Source organism: Anguilla anguilla, chromosome 10 (assembly GCF_013347855.1).
Source record: "Anguilla anguilla isolate fAngAng1 chromosome 10, fAngAng1.pri, whole genome shotgun sequence".
Classification (NCBI taxonomy): Eukaryota; Metazoa; Chordata; class Actinopteri; order Anguilliformes; family Anguillidae; genus Anguilla; species Anguilla anguilla.
Genome location: NC_049210.1, coordinates 38450125 through 38473543, shown reverse-complemented (window position 1 = coordinate 38473543; position 23419 = coordinate 38450125). Strand labels below are relative to the sequence as shown.

General features: G+C 41.1%; 1 protein-coding gene across 1 annotated transcript; it reads left to right on the top strand.

Annotated features, from left to right (window-relative positions):
• The first annotated feature begins 78 nt into the window (after positions 1–78).
• Positions 79–20710, top strand: mtmr12 (myotubularin related protein 12). The gene is made up of 16 exons (XM_035435672.1): positions 79–394; positions 3430–3490; positions 4306–4442; positions 6517–6589; positions 6909–7045; positions 7190–7283; positions 8825–8948; positions 9314–9389; positions 10481–10587; positions 12581–12705; positions 13043–13121; positions 13228–13298; positions 13677–13846; positions 14836–15012; positions 16409–16567; positions 17054–20710. The coding sequence occupies exons 1-16, from the start codon at positions 326–328 to the stop codon at positions 17636–17638; spliced, it is 2244 nt and encodes a 747-aa protein (XP_035291563.1). The 5' UTR covers positions 79–325; the 3' UTR covers positions 17639–20710.
• The last annotated feature ends 2709 nt before the right edge of the window (positions 20711–23419 follow it).

Here is a 23419-nt window from a genome sequence, read left to right as displayed (position 1 = left end):
TCCTCCTAGGAAGTGCTACCTATATTTCTTATGACATAAATGACGCTTATTGCTGGAAGCCATTCACGGTGAACAAAATAGGCAATTGCCCTGCCTACTCCAGGAATAGAAAGCAAACGATTGGAGGACGATTACTCACTAGACCGTTAGTTCATCCAATTGAATCGAGTGATTCAGAATTGCATTTACAGCAAAATGGAGAGTTCGTAAAATCAGCCAATATGATTGCGGAAGAGGCGCGGTTAGCTGTCAAAGCAGGTTCATCCTGTGCTTCCTCAGGATTTCCACCTGGTTGGACAGGACAGATTTAACGAAACTTGGCGAAATGTTGAGTTTGGGTAGCGGGGCCGGGAAATCTGCAAAGCCGTCGTTTGTGTCCTATGTCACTCCAGAGGTACAGTATGTGTTTAATTTCGTGTCATGTCGCTAGGCAAGTGTCGTTGTTAGGTTTTTCTGCAGATGTAATTTTAAATTAAAGTAAAATCCAAAGTCCCAATACCATACAGTTAGCTAAAGTTATTTAGCTACTACCGTAAGTTGTTTACATGTTCTGGGTGGGGTTGCTAAACAGTAATTTTGGCTACAAGTTGTGGCTCAAAGAACATGAACAGGTTGTAACTTAAGTGTACATTTCAACAGACCACCAGTAGTCGATAGTAGCAAGTAGCCTAAGTTAGTAGGTCAAATAGCCACTTGGCTAATTCGACAGTTTATACACATTCAATGTTTTAAGTAATTGGGAAACGATGTCATTGTATAGGCACGTCGCTATATAACTACTAGTACTATCTGTGTCGCCTTTTCTTTTATTGTTTTTATAGATCATGTGCTCCATTGGTTGAACAAACTAGATTGTCTGGGATACATTACCTACTGCACAGCTATCTGTGTAATAACACATGCAAAAGGCACAATGGTTATGAAATAAAATGGCAAAAAGTATGTTATTGCTCTTTGAAAAGACAAGTGATGGTCGTGCTTTTAAAGAATCTGGACCAGTATTATTGTGTAAATACACATCATCCTGAAGTTTACACGTTTTTATTTGAATTGTGGAATAACGGGGTCTTTGGACCCGTGCCCAGAGTCGTGAAGGCGTTGTACCACACTTAGTCAATGTAGTATTAAACGGTGCTTCCTGGGGCAAAATAAGTTTGTTATTCAGATCCTATGCAATTAAAAAAATGTCATCCGCTTTCCATGTGTAAGACTTGTGAATATTTTGATGCTCCCATAAAATATAATTTATCCGACGCTCTGGGTTTGCAACAATATATCAGTGTTCAGTTCAGGAAAAATTTAATGAGATGGAGTTTCTTTTAGTTCTGCCTGCTTACATGGTCAGTGTCCACTCCTGATATTTCCACAACAATTTGTCCCCTAATTGAAGTATGTGGTAAAAAAAAAAAAAAAGTTAGTAAATACAATTTAATATCGAGGCTGCGTATATATGTCTGTTCTTGTTTGATGTGGTTGTACATCAGTACAACAGTCTGTGTGGTATTTCCATTACTTTCTGTGAGCATGGGAGCATATCTGCAGATATTAAATCCCTTGGTATATGGCACTGGGGACATAGACATGTGAACAGTTAAATATGTGGACTCAGTCTCTCTGGGAAAGAACACAGGAAGTGCATTTGCGAGGGTCAGAAATGTAATTTGTTTAGAAACAAAGGCACTGACATTGCAGATACTATAGCGGAAATAATATATCCATGTATGCTGACATGGAAAGACTAGCAAGAGTTTCTCAAAATGGAGAAAATAGCAGAAAGTGAGAGTGAGAAGCTCAATTCTAGCCACGTGGTAAGCTTTTTTGGGGAGTTGGACAGCGGGTGCACTTAGACTTATTTAATTTGATGATATGATGTTGGCTCCAAATAGGCTATCAGGTTTTCAAGTAGTTGAACCACAAGCACTGTAGTTTAATGAGTGGATTGCTATAAATAGGCACACATTTGCTCAGCGGTGGAAAATCCAGGTTCAGAAAGTAAAAGTCCTCCCCAGTATTTTGTTCCAACCACCTGGATTTGCTGATTAGCACTTCAGACAGGAGGCCTATAATTTATTAGTAGAATCAGCTGGCTGAGTTCATGGGTGGAAGTAACTCATGGCAGGACTTTTTCTGACCTCTGGACTTTCCACCTCTGCATTTGCTTGCACATCCATGCTGAGAAATTAGTAATATCAGTGGCTGTTATCTTTTCTCTCATTGAGAAAACACAAAACAGTGGATTTTTTTGTAAATAACCTGAACCACATTAGATATTATTAGCCGAAAACCAAAGCAGATTTGTATTATCAATGAGATGGAGAGGCTCAGCAGTGGCCTTTCTGAAAATGGCAGTAAACTACTGAAGCATTGTGGGCTTAAACACTGCACACTTGCTGAAACCCCTTCCAATGGTCTGTGGCTTATTTTTCATCTATATTCACTGTCTCTCTAATCTGTACACACAAGGAGGTCAAGAATTGACTAGCTAGGTGTTTAAAGACCTTTAAGGCACTTATTCTTGGTGCACTGAAATAATTATCTCCCTGAGCTCAAATTGAAAGAGAGGTTTAATTAAGCGGCAGTCTGGTGGGAAATCGTAGCATATCTAAAAATAGCCCTTCCCTGTCACTGTTTCACACGCAGTCTCTAGCACTGATGATCTTAATTGCCACATCTGGCAGGCAACGTACATTTTATATCAAGGTAATGAGGTCTCACCCTTCTGAAACTGTGAACATTCCTCCTATACTACATGCATGTATTCTGAATATCTGCCTGTTAGTTAGGCTAATGGAAATCTTAAATCTTGTGTGTGTCGACAAACTGAGCAGGGTCTTCTCTTCGTTGTGAAGATGGAGAAAATACATTCATTTTTAAAACCTCTCTTCCTTGGGGATTGAGCGTGTCAACATTGATTAAATTCAGTAGTACACATTTGGCAGAGAATGGCGATCTGCAGTTTGACAATCACTTGACCAAGAAATGTACTGAAATGTAGTGGCCTTTTTATTTTTATAGTCTGTGAATTATAACAGCTACCAGCTATCTTATTTTATTTACAAAAATGGGTTTGCCCCCTGTTAATACTTTCAATGGTGTGTCCTCTTTATGTGGGTTTATAAAAATGAAATATCATCATTTGCAAGGTTATAGACTCCAAATTTCACTTGACACAGAATTGTACTTCTCTTCATTAAATTTAGTCATACATATCAGTAGTGGGATGATTTCAAATGAAAGTGAGAGACATTATGCATCTAAACAAAACATTACATCAGCACGTAAACTGGTGTCGAAGCTGATGGGATTCATTTCCTGTTTTGTTGTGTGTGTGTGTGTGTGTGAGTGTGTGTGTGTATGTGTGAGAGATAGAGATAGAGATAGAGAGACTGCCGTCAAATCCTTGAATTAATTGGACTTTATCTCTTTTAGGAAATAAAAATAACCGAGAAAGAAGCTTCAAGAAAAGAGAAACATCCTGACTTGTTGCCAGGTATGTTCACTTCTGTTAGTCTAACTATCTAAGTGCTCACACCTGATGAACCTTATACAAAATAGTGAGATTGTAACAGCCTACTGTACATCCAGTATAACAGTAAATGCAGAATGATTGGTCTCTGTATATATTTTGAAAATCTGTGAGGATGTAGGCCTACTCAGTACTAACCTCTTACAGTATCCATTGTATGATGAAATTAATTTAGTGCTGTGTTTTTCGGACTGGGAGAACATCTTTATGCTTTTTCACAAGTGTATATTCATCTTATGTGTACTTGCGCTGTAGTGCGAATAGCATGCTGATTTGTGCTGAAGCAAACATGGGTGAGACTTTCCACTGAAGCAGGCTCATTCTTAAAACATTTAAAGAATTACCATTGTGCAAGTTCAGTCTGATAAAGACAAAGCTTCCCACTGCACTTACCCCAGAAAGAACCAGCTGTATTATTTCAGTCCATTTGTAAAGCTATCACTGTATTCATCTGGAATTCCTATTTATCTGGAATTCTGTATTTATCTGGAATTGTGTATATATCTGTAATACAAATTAATCTGGAAATCAGATAAATTCACTGGTGAAGAGAGAGAAACACGCTTTGTCTCATACATACCCTGTGATAAGGTGTTCATGGATGTCATTTTTTAAACAAAAAGTGAAATATAAATGTAGATTGATAATAATCAATGTACTACCTTTTGGCACATTGGTGCCAGACATTGAAAAATTCATTTGTTTTGCTCTGATATCTGTATTGTGTAGAGTGCTGTTGCTCCTGTTCTACCCCGTGCCTCTTATTCCGCCCCCTGCAGGCGAGGTCGTGTTCTGCAGCGCCAACCCCATCCTGAAGTACACGCAGGATGACCTGTCCCAGCGCGGCGTCTTCGGGACGCTGCTCTGCACCAACTTCCGCATCTCTTTCATCAGCGACGAAGAGCCGGTCGAGGAGGTGAGGGATTGCGTTATGGCGCCGTCGAGCGTCTGGTCAAAGAGTCCTGTTCCTTCTCTGTGTGTTACTGCTCAGTTCTCGGCATTATGACCCCGCTGGTTTTGACTGTCTGTTAACACACATAATGCCAGCTGACCAATTACATGCGTCTCACACCAATGGGTGATTTTCATTGGCTGTAAAAAAAATATGTTTGCATTCCATTGTAATCAGTGGCATCTTCTACATTCTTTTCTGTTGTTGCCGTGGTGCATTCATGTTTGAGCCAAAGTTTCTTGGATTGACTTCTGTTGGTACCTCATCCTGCCAGCTTACGGATGTGCCCCAAAATCGCGTGTGTCTACGGTGTGGGAATTGTGTGAATCGTGGGCTTCTAAAGCTGATTTGTGACAGGTCAGCTTTGTTTTTTGAGAATGTGTTAGGCTGCTGCCCTGCTGTGGATATACAGATATCCCATTTGGCCTTGAGCAACAGGCTCTGACACCACTAAGGAGGAACCTCTTCAGCAGAGTACTTTCACTCATGCACTTCTGCATGGCCTCTCACTGAGGAATTGGAGAGGAACTACTAAACTCCGAAGTCTGTGGCTCCGTCTGCTAAATCACCCCTTTACTGAGAACGTAGCACCGCTCTCGCCGTTGATGAGAACAGCGCGCAGTTCGTTGGGGCTTAAAGTTATCCTTTAATAGTCCCAGTAGGGGAAATGTGCCTGTCATCCTGACTGTTAAAATATAGTATACTCATAAACAAAACCATAAGAGGCAAGCATTTTTGAGTGTGGCCTTGTTTCTACATGCAGGCCAATGTTGCCAGAAAGATGTATCTGATAGCCTTCTGAATAAATCAGCAAGCGTGGAAGATACAAAGAGGGAAACACAGATGACATGCGCGGTGTCCTCTATCAGCTGTTGCTACAGCAGCGCAGGCTGACTGGTCATGAAGAGCATGAATGCATTCCCGACGTGAGTGGGGGTACTCCCCCGTCCGTGGGGACCAAATTTATTTCAGCTGTCGTGTTCTCGGTGATCATTTGGCGATGGCTGGTCGCTGATGTTGACGGGCGTGGTTTGCAGATGGTTTTCAAGATAACTAGAGCCGCAGTCTGTGACTGTACGGCCTTCAGAGTCTTTCTCATGTGCAAAGATGGGTTGGGTGGGGGGATTAAAATATCAGTGGCACTCCTCTACATTGTAACCAAGCAACTGTCTTTTATTGTGCACTGTCTGTGTTCTGTCAAGTGCTCTGTGGTTTCAGTTTTAATTAAGTGGATATGCTACAATATTTAGAAGGCATACTAATTTATGCTAGAACGGGGTTTGTTATTCTATCGGTTTCTGAGAAAAGTGTCAGAATCATTAATTGTTTCTGGAAATGTGCATGCTTGGAATGTTTCTGGTCAATAACTGGGGCGTTTCCGATAATGAAGATGAATGTTTTTATAGTTTTTTTTTTAAATTCTGCTCATTAGGCTGTTAAGCTGGCCTCCTTTCTGAGTACGATGTCATCCAGCATTAGGATCAAGAGCTTTTTCTTTTCAATATGCTAATAGTCTCTGGGATTCTCTCTCTTACAATAAAACACAATGGGCCTCATTCACGGAACATGTGATGATCACGTTTGATCGTCAACAGTGTGTAAGAGCGTTTCAAAGAACATTTCGGCGTTCATCATTTTTTTCTTTTCTGTATTTGTAAGTGGCTGTTTCCTTATGCTAATCACATAAACAGGATTGTGCATAACATTTAGCCTACAAACAGTCAACATTCATCATCTCATACACCTGGGATATGCACAAAAAAGTGTCATGAATCCCATATTGGTTTTTCTCAGGAACATTTTTAAGAACAAAAGTAAGAATAATTTAAGAAATGTTTTGTGAATGAGCCCCAATTTCATTTGCTCCTGTTTTGGAATTTCTGGTAACTTCCTTATCTTTGTCCATTATAGTTGACTGCTTTAAAGCTAAATTAAAAGCTGCAATTTGTTGTTTTTCATAATAGCTCTGTGTTGACTGGTCAAGTATGTTTCATATCGCATATGGCTTTCAGTGGTCTAACTGTGCCTTATATTACAGGCTCAGCTGTTCAAGAATAAGCTCTATGAAGAAAACGACATCCCCCTTACATGTGTGGATCACATCTATGGAGGTACAGCCGAATGAAATTGACACTCACAGATGCTGGTATCGCTGAATGAAATCCACATTCAACTATGATGACATCACTCTGTTAAACAAGCTCTCACTGGTGTTTGTCTCGCATATTAAATCGACGCTTTTATGTTAGTATAGCTGAATTAAATCAACACTCGCTGACGAACACGTAACTGCGCGAACTGTCGCCTGTCACCAGTGGCGAATGACAAACGGCTTAATTTTCTTTAGTGCTCCAGTTTATCAGCATGGAGAGCGGCGTTTGACGCTTAGCCCTGCGAGGGTCATGTGAGCATTTGCGCTGTGTTCCCCAGGCAACGACGAGAAGAAGAAGCTGATCACGGGCGGGCTGGTGAAGAACAAGTACCCGTCCAAGATCATCATTCACTGTAAAGACCTGCGGGTTTTCCAGTTCTCCCTGACGTATGCTAAAGAAGAGGAAGCTAGGAAGGTGAATTGCTGAGCTGTTACAGGACACGGGTTTCTTTGACTGTGGGTTGGAGTGGTGTACAGTACATATTTTGCTGAGTCCTCAGTACCTTCCTACCTGGCGTTCTGCTAATCCTTAGTTTGTTTGTGATTCTTTCTCAAACAGATCTTCCAAGGCATCGTCCACCACAGCCTGGAGCCCAAGTCATTGAAATGCATCTTTGCCTTTTCCTATTGTGAGAAAACAATGCCAGCTCCTGGTAAGGAATGAGAAAAACTAAAGAACATTCTCACTTTGTAGTGTTTCCTGGTACTGCAATATCAGTTGTGGTTCACAGTCCATGAAAATGTAATAAAAACATAAAAGGAAACTGCAAATGGTCCCTCTCTTGAAACATAAATGGAAACCGTGAAGCTTTTAAGCAATACTTTCATAATTCACTAAACCAGAAGGTGGGATGATTTTATTATGGACTTAATTTTGAAAGGATGTAGGATTTGTGGTGACTATTGTGTTTTGGTTTTTATGTTGGCAAAATGCTCAACTGTGTGCTTTTCAAGCCATGGCTAAAGTAGTTCCTTTGATATTGGATTGGGTATCACCATCCTTTTTGAAACGGCCTTTAATGCATTGCTATTTCCTTTCTCCAGATTTAAAATCTCCAGACTGTATTTGTAAGCCTGTACCAGGAAGTGTCAGTCTGCTGGGCTATAGAATGGCATGCATGTTCTCTGACCCATTAGCCAGCTGCTGGTTCTTCTCACTTAGCAGCTCGCCAGCTGAGCTGCGCAGTTGTTGTAACGGAGGCGCACAGTACTGTACTTTTGCAGCGGGTGCAGTCAGACTGCAGGAGGCCTTGCTCCATGCGCTGTGGTCACTCTGTGGCCTATTAGTCACCATCCTGTTGAGCCGCCGGTCTTAGAAACTGTGCTGTAGAGCTGTTAGCCACAGACAGCAGTGGCACAAGCAGGATATGACACGTGGGGGTGCATTGCTGCGCGATAAGAACGCGCGTTAGCTGGTTACACCACCCCACAGCCCAAAAATTCCCCTTTCAGACTGTATTGTCATTGAACCATGTATCTCAACGAGGAAAAAAAAAATCTAGAAAGAAAAATATGTTTTTGTCACAAATATTTCACCTTGGTTCAGCGTCCTGCGTCCATCTGCCGTTACATCTCGGAGAAGGCGCTGAAAATAAGTTATGGCATAACTGCAATAACAGTTGAACGGAGCAGTGGGTCCGACAGGAGCCGAGCGTGGTCTCTGAGGCGTGGTTTTCGGGCGTGAGTCAGTTCCGTTCTGTCACGGTTGGCGAGCTGGATTAACTCCACAGAGCGCTCGGTGTAATGGCGACACGCCTGTTTGTTTATGTCGCGTGTGATTGCGTCACGCTCCCTTCGACGGGTCTGGGCCTCTTCCCTGGCGGGAGTACAGTGAGCCGCGGTCTCCAGAGAATCATTCCACTGTTTTTTCAGTCACACACAGACATTTACGCTGAGCAAGTGCTTGGATTAGCATTTTTACTGCCCGCACCTGAGGTGATCACACTGATGATCGCAGTTGTTATAGAGGACTATTATTTTAGCCCAGAGACGCTGCCTGTGCAGATCAATATGCAAAGCAGGGGCTAGGCAATTGCTCATTGTTCATATAGAACGTTTGCCGTAATGGTCTCTGGGATTCATGGCTAATCAATTTTAATTATATTCCCGTAGCGAGATGGACGAACCCTCATGGGAAGTCTTAGGGCGACAAAATGCCTGAAACTGACAGGTTTTCCCCTTTTGCTAATTGCAGCCGTAGAGAGGACGTACAGAACGCTTATGTTTGACTCTGCCGAGGACTGGACCCAGGAAATGAAACGAACCAAAGGGAACTGCAGAGTCATCTCGGCCAATGAGAACTTCGGCCTTTCTCCAAAGTATGTTCATTTAGAAAGATGTTTCTTCAAGGTCTTTGAGGTGGAATTGCTAAAATGGTTGCTGTAGTGTAACGGCACGTGCACTATCTCACTGTTTTTGAGACTTACTTTATCAATTTGATACTATATTTATACAGTTAACATTTTTCTTCAGTGATATTTCCTATATTTGGTTTCATAATGGCAAGGCTAAATCACATTAACTGATAAAAGTGACATTTGTAAGTTAGGGAACATGCCATTGTTTGATTAAACAATGCATGAAAAATATGAAACTTGAAGAACAGAAACATATTTGATGCCTTCTGTCTCCCCCCCCACACTGTGAATAAAATGGTATTTCCTTGTGTTCTCTTTTCTCAAAGGTTACCCCAGTTTTTCATCATCCCTACGGCTGTTCTAGATGAGGATTTAGCGAAATTCCAAGGAAAGGGAGTACCTGTAGGTATATTTTTTCGAAGGGTTACTGTCATTGTTGTTGTCCTCGGTCATAAATTTCACAGTAGCACAAATCAAAATAACAACTCTTAAAATCTTTGCCCAGTTGAAATGTCATTTGCCAACCACCAGTGACCGTGTTCAGGTGTTCTCTGGGGAGTACTTTAGTGTTCATATTTTATCAGAGCCTCGAGCTGAAGACCATGGACTCTTTCTTTAGCCCCGGTTGCAGGTTGGTCAGTATCGTGTACGTGTAGTTTTGTTTAACGAGCTGCACAAATTGCTCTGGGTCTTCCCTCCAATACACAGCAGAGGTGACTGTAAATCAATTGGCTGTGGCTCATTTTAAATGTGTGGCAAATTAATGATTAACCTGAATTGCGTTTGAACAAGCGGTTGATGTGAATGATGAATTTTTTATGCGCCAAAGCCAAGTTTGCTTTACTTCCCCAGTGCTGACAGCTACTGTTAACAGCTGATTTTACTGTAGCTAATTTTAGTGTGAATGTAACAGCCTTTTCATTTCTGAAGAGATCATTTCTCTTGAGTGCTAGTTAAGAGGATGTCTTTGTTTGTCAGAGGTGGTAAATTCCACAACCATGTAAGTTATGATTCTGTGTAAAATTACGATCATGCAGCTGCTCAGCACGTATACTGTATTCTACTGTACATGTTTACACATTTACAAAGGAAACACTTTTTTGTGGAAGGAAGTGCTGCACAGGCAATGAGTGATCTCACAGAAAACTGACCACAGCATAGAGCAGGTTTAAAAGGTCTTTTGAAACAACATTCATCCCGTGGCTTAGCCGTTGAACTGCATGACAGTAGACCGTGATGTTTTATTTTGTATTGAAGTACCAGACAGCTAATACCATTGGGATGAAGGACAGTAAATAAGGCCTACCAAACCTTTGCAGAATAGGACAAAGGAGTCTGATTTCACTGTGTATTTTGTTTCTAAAGAGGCTGGACTGGTTTGTTTAGCATGTAAAATGTCCAGTGAAGAAAGCAGTTGCACTATTGCTTGTCACAGCTGTGTGATAGCAGTATTCTGATGGGTACTGCCATATCTCCCGTTATTGTTCCTTCAGATTTGGTGCTGGTCCCACCACAGTGGCTGTGCCCTGTTCAAAACGGCCTCCTTACCGCTGGTTCAAGACGATGGTTTATCCCAGACATACAAGATCTACACTGAGAGGTATGGATTCCGACTAGTGGTACCACACCTATCAATACCTGCATCATATCCCTTCAACTTTTAACACACATGGAGTTTTATTGTAGAAAGTAAAGATCCAAGCTTTCCTATATTGACTTTGATTTTGACATGCAGTCGAACCAACCGTACAAACCTGATACTGTATATATCAAGTTAATGTAGGGTTTGAATTCCGATAGTATTATTTTTATTTTTATTTATTCTATTTCCTCCTCCTTTATTTGATTTCTTGCAATATCCCCTCTTCTAACAATCAATAACTGAATCTTGGTATTAGAACAGTAGTTGTATTGTACCATGATTAGAATGCTTGGAAGGCAGCTGTTAGGCAGGTGAAAGCTGGTTGGGTGACTTTCTCTTACGAGTGCAAAAGTAAACTTAGCTGTATGAAAAAGCCAATGTGGAGGGCGTATTTGCACGCTGTATGTAGTCTGAAACTCTTTTCACACAGCGGCTAAAATGGCTTTTTTTACCCTGTGAAAAGGAAAGGTGAAAGATGACTGCTTCCAGATTCGGTGCTTCCTGTATGGAACAGTGGAGAGTGCTGCCTCTGAGGTGGTTTATTGTCGCTGGTCGTGCTCATTGAGGTTTATTGCTGGTGCTTGTATCACGTGGGCTATGACACTAGAACTGCATTGTAAATGCTTGGCGGCTTTGCCTGTCACAGGTCTCATAAAAGCTTTCACTTACCCTTAATGCTAAACTGTCATTGCTTTTGCACCGTTAGCAGTAACTGAACATACAGTGTGTTCCATTTAGCTACTGCAGTAGCTTTGTACTTCCTCCTGCATCATAATATATGCAAAACATAAACCTTGCAGTTCCTGCACTGGTAACTGTTGACTGTTGTTTCAAGATAGATGGGATTATATGCTGCATTTGGCTGCGAGTACATTATGTGTGCACATTTCTTTATTAATTCCCTTCACGTTCAAATTTATGTACCAGCGCAGAATTAAATTTGACCGTGTGGGGTAGTTAATTAATCCATCAGCGCTTGACAAGAGTAAGCCTCTTGAAGGTAGCAGTGTGCAGGAATTGCAGGCTCTATTAAGGGCTGAATATACTGACTGTGTGTAGTCTAGCCTTAGATGCACTTTGAGCATGTGAGCATATGGTGGTACCAAAGTGGAGTGCCTTGGAAGGAAGGCAGTGTTTTTTCAGCTTTTCCTGGAGGAAACTGCATGTGACCCTTTGGGGGCGGGTTGTGACGTTTTGCCTCCTGTTTGCTCTGTGCTGCCACAGCTGCCTATCGGCAAACAGGCCAACAGGCCAACAGGCATTTCTCTTCAAACAGGAAGTCAGTCACACTGTCTCAGCTAGACCAGAGTCCTCAGGGTCCAAGACCACAGCTTTACTGTGTGTGTGGTTGGGGGTGTACCTGTGTGTGTGTGTGTGTGTGTGTGTGTTTGTGAGTGTGTGCACGCATGTGTGTGTGTGTGTGTGTGTGTATGTATATATAGCTGTATGCATCTGTTCACACGTATGTGCCTAAAATAGTTCTGTTTAAACACTGGCTACTGTAAACTGGAAAAACAAGAAACGGTGCCAGATATTTTCTTTGTGACAGACATACAGGGACTAAAAGAACATTTTTACTTGTTGTTTAGTATGTGTGGGTTACTGTAAATGTATAAACTGTCAAAGGACTCTTGGCTCATGCAGTCCACAAGAATATTTAGTAATGGATACTATGAAAATTATTATTTAAAATACTCAAATATAGTATGATTATTCATAAAATAAATACTTTTAAATATCAATAAGAAATATTTATTTTTCACTTTGTGGCAATATTAACTTAATTATATTCAGGAATGATTTATTTTACAGAAAGCATGACCCTTTTTTTACATTTTAGGTTTAAGCATAATTTTTGTGGTTTGCAGTTTTTCAGCAAACCACAATAAAAAATATTAATCAAAAATATGAATGTTCCTAATGAAATTAAATGTGGCTCTCCTCTTGTCAGAATGCTCAATGCTGTAGCACAGACTCACCTTTACTCTTTGAAAACGGAAGAGCTCTTGGACACTCTTCCAACCACTCAGGACATCCAGCAGTCCTACAGCAGGTTCAAACAGTTCTTCCTCATTGGTGAGTTGGCCTTTTAACCCCCCCTGCTAGGAGACCAGCTGGGGTTTGTGTGCTTTCTGACATACTGATAAATATAATTATTTCTGCAGGATTATTTCTTGGTCAAATGGTGGTATAGCAAGATGTAATGACCATAACTAAAACTAAGCTTTTTTGATGATTCATACTGTGTCTGAAACAATGTTTTAAGTCCTATTAAAAATCACACATAGCCACCTTACTGAATTTAATGTCTCTGAAATATTATGTAAAGTTGTCTTATTGTGTCCTCATGAAAGTACTGTAGTGGAGAATTTAGCCATTTTGTAGCATCCTTTTCATTCTAATTCTGCTACAGATAACACTACTGAATTTTGGATGTCAGATGTGAAATGGTTCTCATCACTGGAAAGTTCGGGATGGCTAGACATCATCAGGTCTGCTTTTGCACAGTTATACAGTGTTCACCATCATACCACGCTATTCCATACCCATGTGAGCTGGCCGTGTTTCTGATGGTTTTCGATGTTTGAATTCTTGCAGACAATGTCTCCAGAAAGCTGTTGAGGTAGTTGAATGCCTGGAAAAGGAAAATACAAATGTTCTTATAATGGGTGGGTATGAATAATTCTCTATTTTGTGTTTGTTCTTTTTCCGGGAATTTTGAAGGCATTGTTTTTTTAAAAATTAATAATGCAATGCCCAGCCTCTACTTTGAAATTTGTGTTGATTTATTGATTGAGGTTCCATAAAAGTATCATTGGTTGGTGTTGCTAGAAATCCCAGGGAAATTGTCCGTACATGACAGGCATTTTTTAATCAGCTTTAGCGGACCTATCAATTTTGCTTGATCTTGGAACTTCAGCTAAATCTATTGACCAGGGTAAATGTCTAATGATTATGCCCATCTTTTCGGGCTTCCTGGGGCCCTATTTTTAATGCTGGATTGTATCCCAACCAAAATCTAATAAACTGGTGCTGTGCCCTTTCAGAGGAGAGCGGCTCGGACCTGTGCTGCGTGATCTCCAGCCTGGTGCAGCTGATGCTGGACCCTCACTACCGGACCCTGGGGGGCTTCCAGAGCCTGGTGCAGAAGGAGTGGGTCGCCGGGGGCCACGGCTTCCTGGACCGCTGCAACCACCTGCACCAGAAGGACAAAGAGGTACGGTAGGCCCCGGCACCCAGGAGAACTCCCCGCGGAGATGACCGAGTGGGCGGGGCCTCTCAGGCGGTCTGGTTTTTCCACTCTGGGACAGAAAGACTGTATCTGCCCTGCGGTTGGCTTTGCCAAGTAAGCCATAGTTCGATTACATCTAAGAACTGCACCTTCCCTTAGTCACAGGGAGTGAAAAGATTCCAAGTTGGCTTTCCTGAGCAGCTCTAAGACAGATTGCTTTTTGAGAAGAACGCCCTCCATGATGGCTGATCCACTCTCACTGTGCATTTTTGCCTCGCTACCTTGTCTGTGAGTGTACCTTAAGAAGCATCAGCCTCGTAGGCTGGTGTCCATTGTGTGTGCCTTCTATGCTCATAATATAATGATAGCTTTAATATCCATTAGTCAGATGTAAGCCACAGTTTATTGGAAGTCGGATTTCAAATGATCCTTTGTATCCCACACAATTAATTTTTCTATCATTCCAGACCTACTTCCTCATCTCATTCTTTATAGCTGATGATGATCTTTATTAGGAAAGGTCATTCATTCTGTGCTGTGGATGATACTGAACACACATGAATGTGTTGCGTAAGAGATGCCATCATAAAAATGCTAACAAGAAATAACGTGTGGAGAGGGTGTATGCTCAAATTCATTTGACTGATGACTGAACTTTTACTTGGCTGGTTTCATGGCCTAGTTTTGGATGACAGAAATGTAGTCTAGTGACTTGTTGCAAAAATAAGCAGTGGTTTTGAACAGCGGTGAAACTGTGCCATGTGACTCAGCTCCACCAATAGAAGAAAGCTTATTCACAAGACACAAATGCGTCATATGCCGTTTTTATGGAATAGTCATTCTGTTTTTTTTTTGAGAAAAGGAAATGGTTTTGATTGGTTCAGGCACATTATTGGCAGGTCATTGTAGCTCCGCCCATGGTGAGGTCATGAAACCCAGCTCTCTTATGGCTGTTCTGCTTCTCTGCGCCGCAGTCCCAGTCTCCGGTCTTCCTGCTGTTCCTGGAGTGCGTGTGGCAGCTCCTGCAGCAGCACATACCTGCGTTCCAGTTCTCCGAGACCTACCTGACGGTGCTCTCCGATAGCCTCTACGTCCCGGTCTTCAGCACCTTCCTCTTCAACTCCCCCTACCACAGAGCCACCATGGAGAAGGTAGGGCTTCATATAACTCCCCTTACCACAGAGTCACAATCGAGAAGGTAGGGCTTCATATAACTCCCCTTACCACAGAGTCACAATCGAGAAGGTAGGGCTTCATATAACTCTCCTTACCACAGAGCCACCACCGTAAGGCTTCATATAATACCCTTTACCAGAGATCCACCATTAGTAAAGAACAGCCATTTTTCCCAAACGTATGGTGCCCTGAAATGAAGGACTATGTATAACAAGTGCTGTAATTTCTATATGGTGAATCCAAAACATATAAAAAATACCCTTTAATAAAAGCTGAGAATGGAATTTGAACACATGTGGACTTGTTTGATTACAAATCTAAAATTGTGGAGTACAGAGCGAAATCAAGAAAGTCTTTGTCCCGAACATTATGGATCTCACTGTACATGTAATAGATTAAAATTCTAGCAATTTAGTACCTTGCCCAGGGCAGTGTCCCAACCCAAGTGAACACTCAGACCTTTTTTGACGAGGTGAATTCTGGGGGCTAGCCCCTTAGTCCTTGATAGCTTTCAGAAGTCACCCCAGTAGCGTGTGTTCCCATGAGGAGAAAATCAAGCGTCATGTCTGGCCTGAGCCTTTAAGTGGGAGGAAGCACTGTTGTTGCTGGCCCAGTGCCAAACAGCTCATGAACAAGAGCGTGTAGTTCCTCAACATGAGCAAGAGTGTGTAGTTCCTGAACATGAGCGAGGGTGCGTAGTTCCTGAACACGAGCAAGAGCACGTAGTTCTTCAACATGAGCAAGACCGCGTAGTTCCTCAACACGAGCAAGAGCGCGTAGTTCCTCAACATGAGCGGAAGTGTGTAGTTCCTGAACACAACTCATCTTTAGGCAGCCTGGTATAATGTGTAGATTTAAATACTATTTAAATACAATATACCACCATAATCTTATAACGATGGCACTGTAGCCTCCACCAGTTTCTTTTTAGCATGAACAGACATGATTAAACATGCAGTACTGATGCAAATTAGTAAATGCAAAGAAGCACTGGAGTGCTCAGGTTTGATTTTTTTTTTTTTTTTTCAAAACAGCATACTGTATGCAGCCTTCTAATAGAAGCTTCTAGGAAAGCATAGCTGTTGCAGAGGGAGTGAAGGGCTTTTTAAAAAACGTCTTCCAGTAACTGGGATTGCTGTGCTTCTGAGTGTATTTCTGCATAGCGAGACCACAGCACGTGTTTGGCTTCACACAGACGGCACTGTTCACCAAGAGACTACCCCCCCCCCCCCCCCGACCCCCCCGGGGTGCCGCCGCCGCCGCCATCGCCCGTCTCCGCCCTCCAGATGTTTTCCATGGCCTGCCGCACGCGTGCCCCCCCCCACCCCCACCCCCCCACCCGGCTCACACCCCCTCTGCTTGTGTTGGCAGGCCGAGTCTCCCCAAGCACAAAGGGGCCCATTGACCTGTCCCTCCGTCTGGGACTGGTCGCTCCAGTTCGAGCGCAGGGCCCAGGACATCTTCACTAACCCTCTGTACGCCGAGAAGCCCAAGCAGGACAAATCGCTCAGGAAACCCTATCGGCCAAAGGTACGCTTTTTTCCTTTGCTCCAGAGGTCTGACACATCAGTACGGAATTTTTACCTCAATACAGAGTTTTTACTTTCTGTGAAATATCTAGAGAACAGATACAAGGCATTTGTGAAAGAATACAATACTCAAACTTAAACCTCAAAGCAGGGTTCGTGGAAAATTAAAATGTGCCATATTTTTTAGTATACTTTTTTATTATAGACAATAAATTCAAGTGGACTTGACTTGATTAATATGTTGATTACTTGATTAAATGAAACAAACAGGCCACTTGATGTTTCCTATAGTGACATTTGTTACTAGTAATAAGAAAAGGAGGCTTCATTAATTATATAGTGGGTGGAGCTATCACGTCATGAACCAATCCCAGTGTTTTGCTAATGAGAGCAGTCATTTGATTGGTTCATACGATTCAGTGATTGACAGCGCCCAGTGGCTCCTCCCCTTACGGAGTTCTCAAAGCCTCCCTCATTGGTCCTCCAGCACCAAAGGCAGCTGTCCCTGCCCAGCTCGGCCTTCAAGACCACCCCGAAGAAGGGCTTCTTCAAGGACGAGACGGACAGCCTGAAGAAGATGCTGCGGGTGAAGCGGATCAGCCGCTGGCTCCACTCCCCGGACTCGGCCCAGGCCTCCACGCGCGAGTTCTACGAGGCCTGGCAGCGCAAGCCGCCGGACCACCACGGCCTGGTGCTGCCGGGCCTGGAGGGGCCCTGCGTGCGCGTCTGGCTGCAGCGCTACCTGCGCTGGGTCCCCGAGGCGCAGATCTTCGGCGGCGGGGCCATCGCCGTCACCAGCAAGCTGGCCGACCTGGCTGGGGAGGTGCAGGAGCTCCGGAGGGAGCTGGACCGCCGGGGGGCCTGCCGGACGGACTCCAACCACCGGAGGGCGTCGGCGAGCGGCGGCGGCAGGAGGTCGTCGGTCCGCCTGTCCTCGGCCTTCCCCTTCGCCGCGTCCCGCGCCTGGTCCTCCAAACCGGCAATCCCTACCAGCATGCTCCAGAGCCTCATGATCTCGGGCAGCATGGCGGACCAGGACGACGAGGACTGCGAGACCCTGGGTGTGGTCTGAGGCTCTGCCCCGTTCGCCACCTGCGGGGATTTTGACCAATCGTGTCGGGCTTGTGAATGTGAATCCGCGGCACTGCAAAACCTCAAATTCACTGGTCGTCGTTTTTTGGGCCAATCGCATTTAGCAGGTGCCATTTTAGTCGCACTGATTGGACGCTGTATTGTGAATCTGTGACTGTCCGATTTCCAGTGCAATTTCAATGGCCTTGTGTATTTGAATTACATTATGCAATTTACACTCTACTGTACAAATATGTGTAGTTTGCACCAAGACCCTTTTAAAGACTGTTGCAAACTTAAAGAAGCGCTCCACCAAAAATATGATTATTGTGCTGTATTTTATTCTACCCCAAAAATCTTTTGCATCCCTTCTGTAAAGTTTAGAAATTATTGCAGTACTTCTGGAACAGGTGGCAAGTGTGCATGGCCAGCCTTGAGAAACATGTTTACAAATGAAAGATCTGGCCCTTTTCCAAAGTAAAACTATGCGTGTTGAATTGTCATAGGACATCACAGAAGAGTAAGGAATTACTGCATCGTAACAAAGTACTTATCCTTGATATAAATAATTAGATCTACACTGAAAAATGTGTGTCTGGGTAAAATTGCTATTTTTATGGCATGCGTGTGTCTGCGCCACTGGGATAGTTTCAGAGCACTTTCCTTTTGATAAGAGCCAACGTATGAATCTTGTATGATGAAATGAATGGTTTGCAAATCAATGTTTTGTTTTATATTTAACGAGACTCTTGCTCTCCCTTTACTGTTGCAGTAAGGTTGCATTTGGATATCACCGGTTCTCACAGGTGATGTCTGATTAGATTCAGGGTTATACTTATTTGACTGAAACAGGCTGAAGCTTGATTTCCTTTACGGCTGCATCTCTGAAAGCTAACAGGAATGTGCACCGCTGCCTTTTCCAAACAGAGGAGCAGTTAGCGCGACAGTGGCTAGCATTTACATTTCAAATAAGCGCACAGCCTCTGCTAACACTGTGGAGTTCACAGCCAGAGAAAATGATCACTTGGCACTATGCACAAGGTAGAGTCATACTTTTAAACATAGTTGACGTAACTGTTTGTTTTTCTTCACTTAACTGTTTTCCTTAAAAAAAAAAAAGTAATGTCTTTTTTTATCATGTGTTAATAATGTATAGTTATGTTAATTATAGATTTAATTAAGGAGTAGTTCCAGGTTCAAATGTTTTCTCACCTAAATTTTCTTGAATGCTAGTTGATTTTAAGTCTTTGCTTGATAGATACTGTAATTATATTGCGCAAGAGGTTGCCTTTGGAGAATATACAATTGGGATGTTGTATCAGATAACGTACATATACATTATGCATAGACATTATTTTATTTGAGAACAGGTATTTAAGTATTTGCTTCTCCTACTGGTCAATATATACATACAATACAAGTATTTCAGTAACAATCCTTGAGATGTTGACTGCACAGTAAGCAACAATTAGGATATCTTGCAGTGTGACTGTGTATGTGATGTCCAAGTTCAAAACTTGGTATTGAAAGGAATTATTGTTAAATTAATGCTTTGACCGAAATGGATTTTGATGCTCAGTTTTTCATAGGTGATCAATTGGAATTTAATATGAAAGGTGACTTAACTAAAGGGAAAATATTTATAGTACCAGGAAACTAGATTGTGCATTGTGGATTAGAGTGATTTCTTCAGCACCCCCTGCTGGCAGAATGGGGAACTGTTTAAAAGGAGGAAACACATTTCCCTCTGATAAGCCTGATACAAAAATGAAACAAGACAATTTAGGAACTAACAGCTGCCCAACATAGATAAGTGTCCATACACCATATACATGCAATTGGAGTTAAATCTGGTGTTAAATTAATTTTCTAGCATTTTTGAAAATAGTAAGTGTCAGCAAAATTGTGAAATTAATGGAAATACCTTCCTCAGAATTAGGATTTGGATATAGTCATTCGGGTGCATGTAATTTGTCTTAACAGAAACAGAACTGTTTTTACTCAGGGGCCTGACAAGCATAAATTGAGAGAAGCGTGTGCAAACACAATGCTATACTTCAAACATAGTCTTCATTGCATTTGAGTAATATTTTTTTAGTTCATTGTTGGATCTAAAATGATAATATAAAAATATAGCATAGTGTAAAACCAACTGCATTATTTGGAATTGTCTGTTTTTATGAACCAGACTTCGATCGTCACCAAATCATTTTTTAAATGTATATCACACAGGTGCACCTGCATTAGCAGTGCTGGTGTGCTTAGACATTTGTAGTGGAGAGTGCTTCTGCAGTGTTTTGTACATACAGCTGTGTGACATGCCATACATGCTTTCAGTGTTGTGTGTGAGGTGTCCATACTTTCTCTTACAGCTACTTCTGTAACCCTGTTTGAATCAGTATGAATTACAAAATCAAAATGTTGAAAGCTCACTTTGCCATAGAGATAATATATTCATATATCGAAAGTAATTTGAAATAGTTTTATGAGTTTGCGATCATGTTGTGTTTTCCATTAAAATCTTCCATTATTTTTGCCTGTATTACACGTTAATGCAATCCTGAAAACCAATGTTAGTAATTTTTGCAGTGCCTACCATAAATATGCAATGTTGTCATGAATATGGCATTATAAACCTGTATATATAATAACATGAGGGGCCCTATTAATAAGCTTTGTTACTCTGTTATTCTTATGCAGTAATGTTTAATGCTACCAGTTCAAAAAACGAGTATAATTCAAATGAAAGAGCCTTAAGCTTATGAGAGCACTGAAACAAATAAGGGTGTTAAGGTAATTTTATTTGCTACTGAGATAAAGATAAGTTGGTATATATTTTCTTAAATGCATTTTTATATTTTCTGTGCACTACTGTTCTCTTTTAACCGCAAGACACTGAAATTTAGATTTAAATGTAGTAACTGCATACTGTAACACTGATGCTGTTAAATGAAGAAAATGAATGTTTGGTTGATATTCAAGTTGGTGGAGGTGGGTAATTTAACTTTTCCTTTTCTTTTTGGTCCTACTTAGGTTCCTGATGTCTTGTGTTTATTAAATATTGCTTAATTAAGTTGGTCTTTTTCTGGTTAAATGCCTAGACGCTGCACATCATGAGAGCTCATTATGGTCTTTTTTTAAACTTACAAATCTGTTATTTTAATCATGTTTCATAATTTCCCCCTGTACATATTTCATAATTGAAAAACCAATACCACAGTACCTGCAAATAGTATCGGGTTGCTTGGTTGAGTCTGTTTAATGGATCTTCATTTTGTTGAGAGTAAATGACACACCAAGCATCCATCACTGGCATCACCTGAAGATAATCATGTTATTCAAAATGGAGTTCTTAGTTTTAGATTACCCAGTCATTGGTTTGCTTCAAAGGGTGGGAGAAAGGATTGAAGCCAACAAGCAAGACTCAAACCACAACCACGCCATGAAATATACTGGAAAACATCATGTAGATTAAGTTTACAGAGATCTAAACGAATTATAACAAAAATTATACTTTTTCTTTAATAATTTAAAACTTAGGAACGCTACTAAAATAATTTTGGGATGTCTCCAATATAATGTAATTAAAATAATGTACATGTATATTACTTTGATGGACAAATATGTGTTTAGACTATGAACAACTGATGTAACAATGATTAAGTCATAATACTGTAGATTTTACTTAGGGTCACTTGTACATCAGATCTCCAGTCTCTAGACTGTCATTATAAACCTTAATTACTCCATACAGTACCGTAACTATAGGCACTATATGTATAGTAAATATTAGGCTTCATAGCTGAATATAAAATGCCTTTAAACATTTTTTCAATTCAATGTGTTTGTCATTCCTAGAGTGCCATTGATTTTTTAAATTCCTCATTTATTAATAAATAGGTTTTTATGTATGTTACAGTATCATAATTGTGTTAGCTTGCTGGAACATTAAAATTTTCTTTGGCAAATATATCCTACAATCCATGTCTCAAATAAAACTGATGTGCTCAGGCTGAATTATGTTTTTGAAAAATAAGGGAATCACTTCAACTGTGTTACTGAGGTGGTCTACTGAAGCGCTGCTGTATATATCTGCCCCCCAGTGGCAGGAGCATGAATTGCATTCTGTTCTAATGCACGTTCACAGAGGTTATTGGAATTTCAGGCTTTCTGACAGGTGCATCGACACACACAGCAGAAATTAGGTGAGATGGTTACATTGGCTGGTCTCTGTGGCCTGGAACCTTACCTTGCAAACTGCATGACCAAGCTTTGTCATCACTATTTCCAAGCAGAATAAATTACTTCATACCCCTTTACATATTGATTGTTGAGAAAAAATCTTTACAAAATGACAATGATATATCAAAGCCTTAGTATGTGACTGCAGGCCAAAATTACACACTTTTGTGACAGTTGGGGGGGGGGGGGGGGGGGGGGGTATGAAGATTATTTAATAAATAGTGTTTACATCTATCTCTTATTATCTGTTAGTATTTCAAGAGTTGCGTCATTGGAATCAGAGCCAAGTATGTAGTCTAAAATAGTTTAAAATAAATGTTTGGTAAAATATTGCATAAAGCCAGCACTCCAGTTAAACACTAGTTATTGGAATGTGAAATGAGGCCATCTGTCAGGATTAGGTGTGCCTCAAGATTATTGGAACTGCAATCCAGAAGAGAGAGGAATGATTCCACAAGCTGTCACATTAGCTAGTCTTAAATACACCCTCATAAAATCATTCATTATTCCTAAAGTCCCACACAACACCACACTTCTATAAAAAAAAAAACCCTCATATTTCAACAGACTCAATTAAAACAAAATAGCAAATACATTCTTACATGTCTACATATACATTCCGGTGATTTCATATTTAGTTCACTCACTTATAGGTATTGAAGTGAAATCTCTAACACCCCTCATGAGCCACAGCACTAACTGACTGCAGGAGGTAAAATTTTGGGACTATGTACTGACAGGCAAATGCAGAAACCAAACATATTTATTGTGACCAGTTCAAATAGTCTTAGTAATAATAATATTTTTTAAAATCTAAACCTAAATCAAGACATATCTCAAATAACAATTGACAAAACAATAAAAAGTAAACTGGACAAATGAAATTGGTCAATTAATAATCATATACATGGGGAGGGGTAAACTATGTGCATTTCATGATGATGTGTCTAATTCACAATTGCTTTGGGAGCATATTCAAAGTTTTAATAAGGGGCTGTAGTGCAGGCACATAAAAATAAATACAAATGGCCATTATCTTGTCACAGTCAGGCAGTTCAAAAGCATGTCTCACTTAGCTCTCCTCACTAATCCATACTCACAGCCAGGGGAGGAGGATCTGGAATAAGTCTTCTCTGATAACATATCCTTAGGGATTGCAGACCCTCTGCATTATACTCTTTGTTTAAGGGAATGAGTGATGCAGTGCTTTTTGGAAGATATAAATGTGTTCATTGACACTACACCACCTTTCTAAACATATTTTTTTTGAGAGAACCAGTTGTTTACGTTGTTGGCTTGAAGATGACTTGAAGATGATAGTTAATAAACTAGAGTTAATAAGAGAATGTTGCACCATCGTTCACTACCTACCAGTTGAGGTGAAAAGGGAAAAGGCCTTAAGAGAATCAAACTGAAGGATGATTCGATGACCAGATTAAGAGAGCCAGGTTGGGAATTTGACCAGGGTTCCTGAAAACCCCTTCCTCTCTTCAAGAAGCCCCAGGTTCTTTAACCACATGTGCTAGCTTAGTTGGAAGAC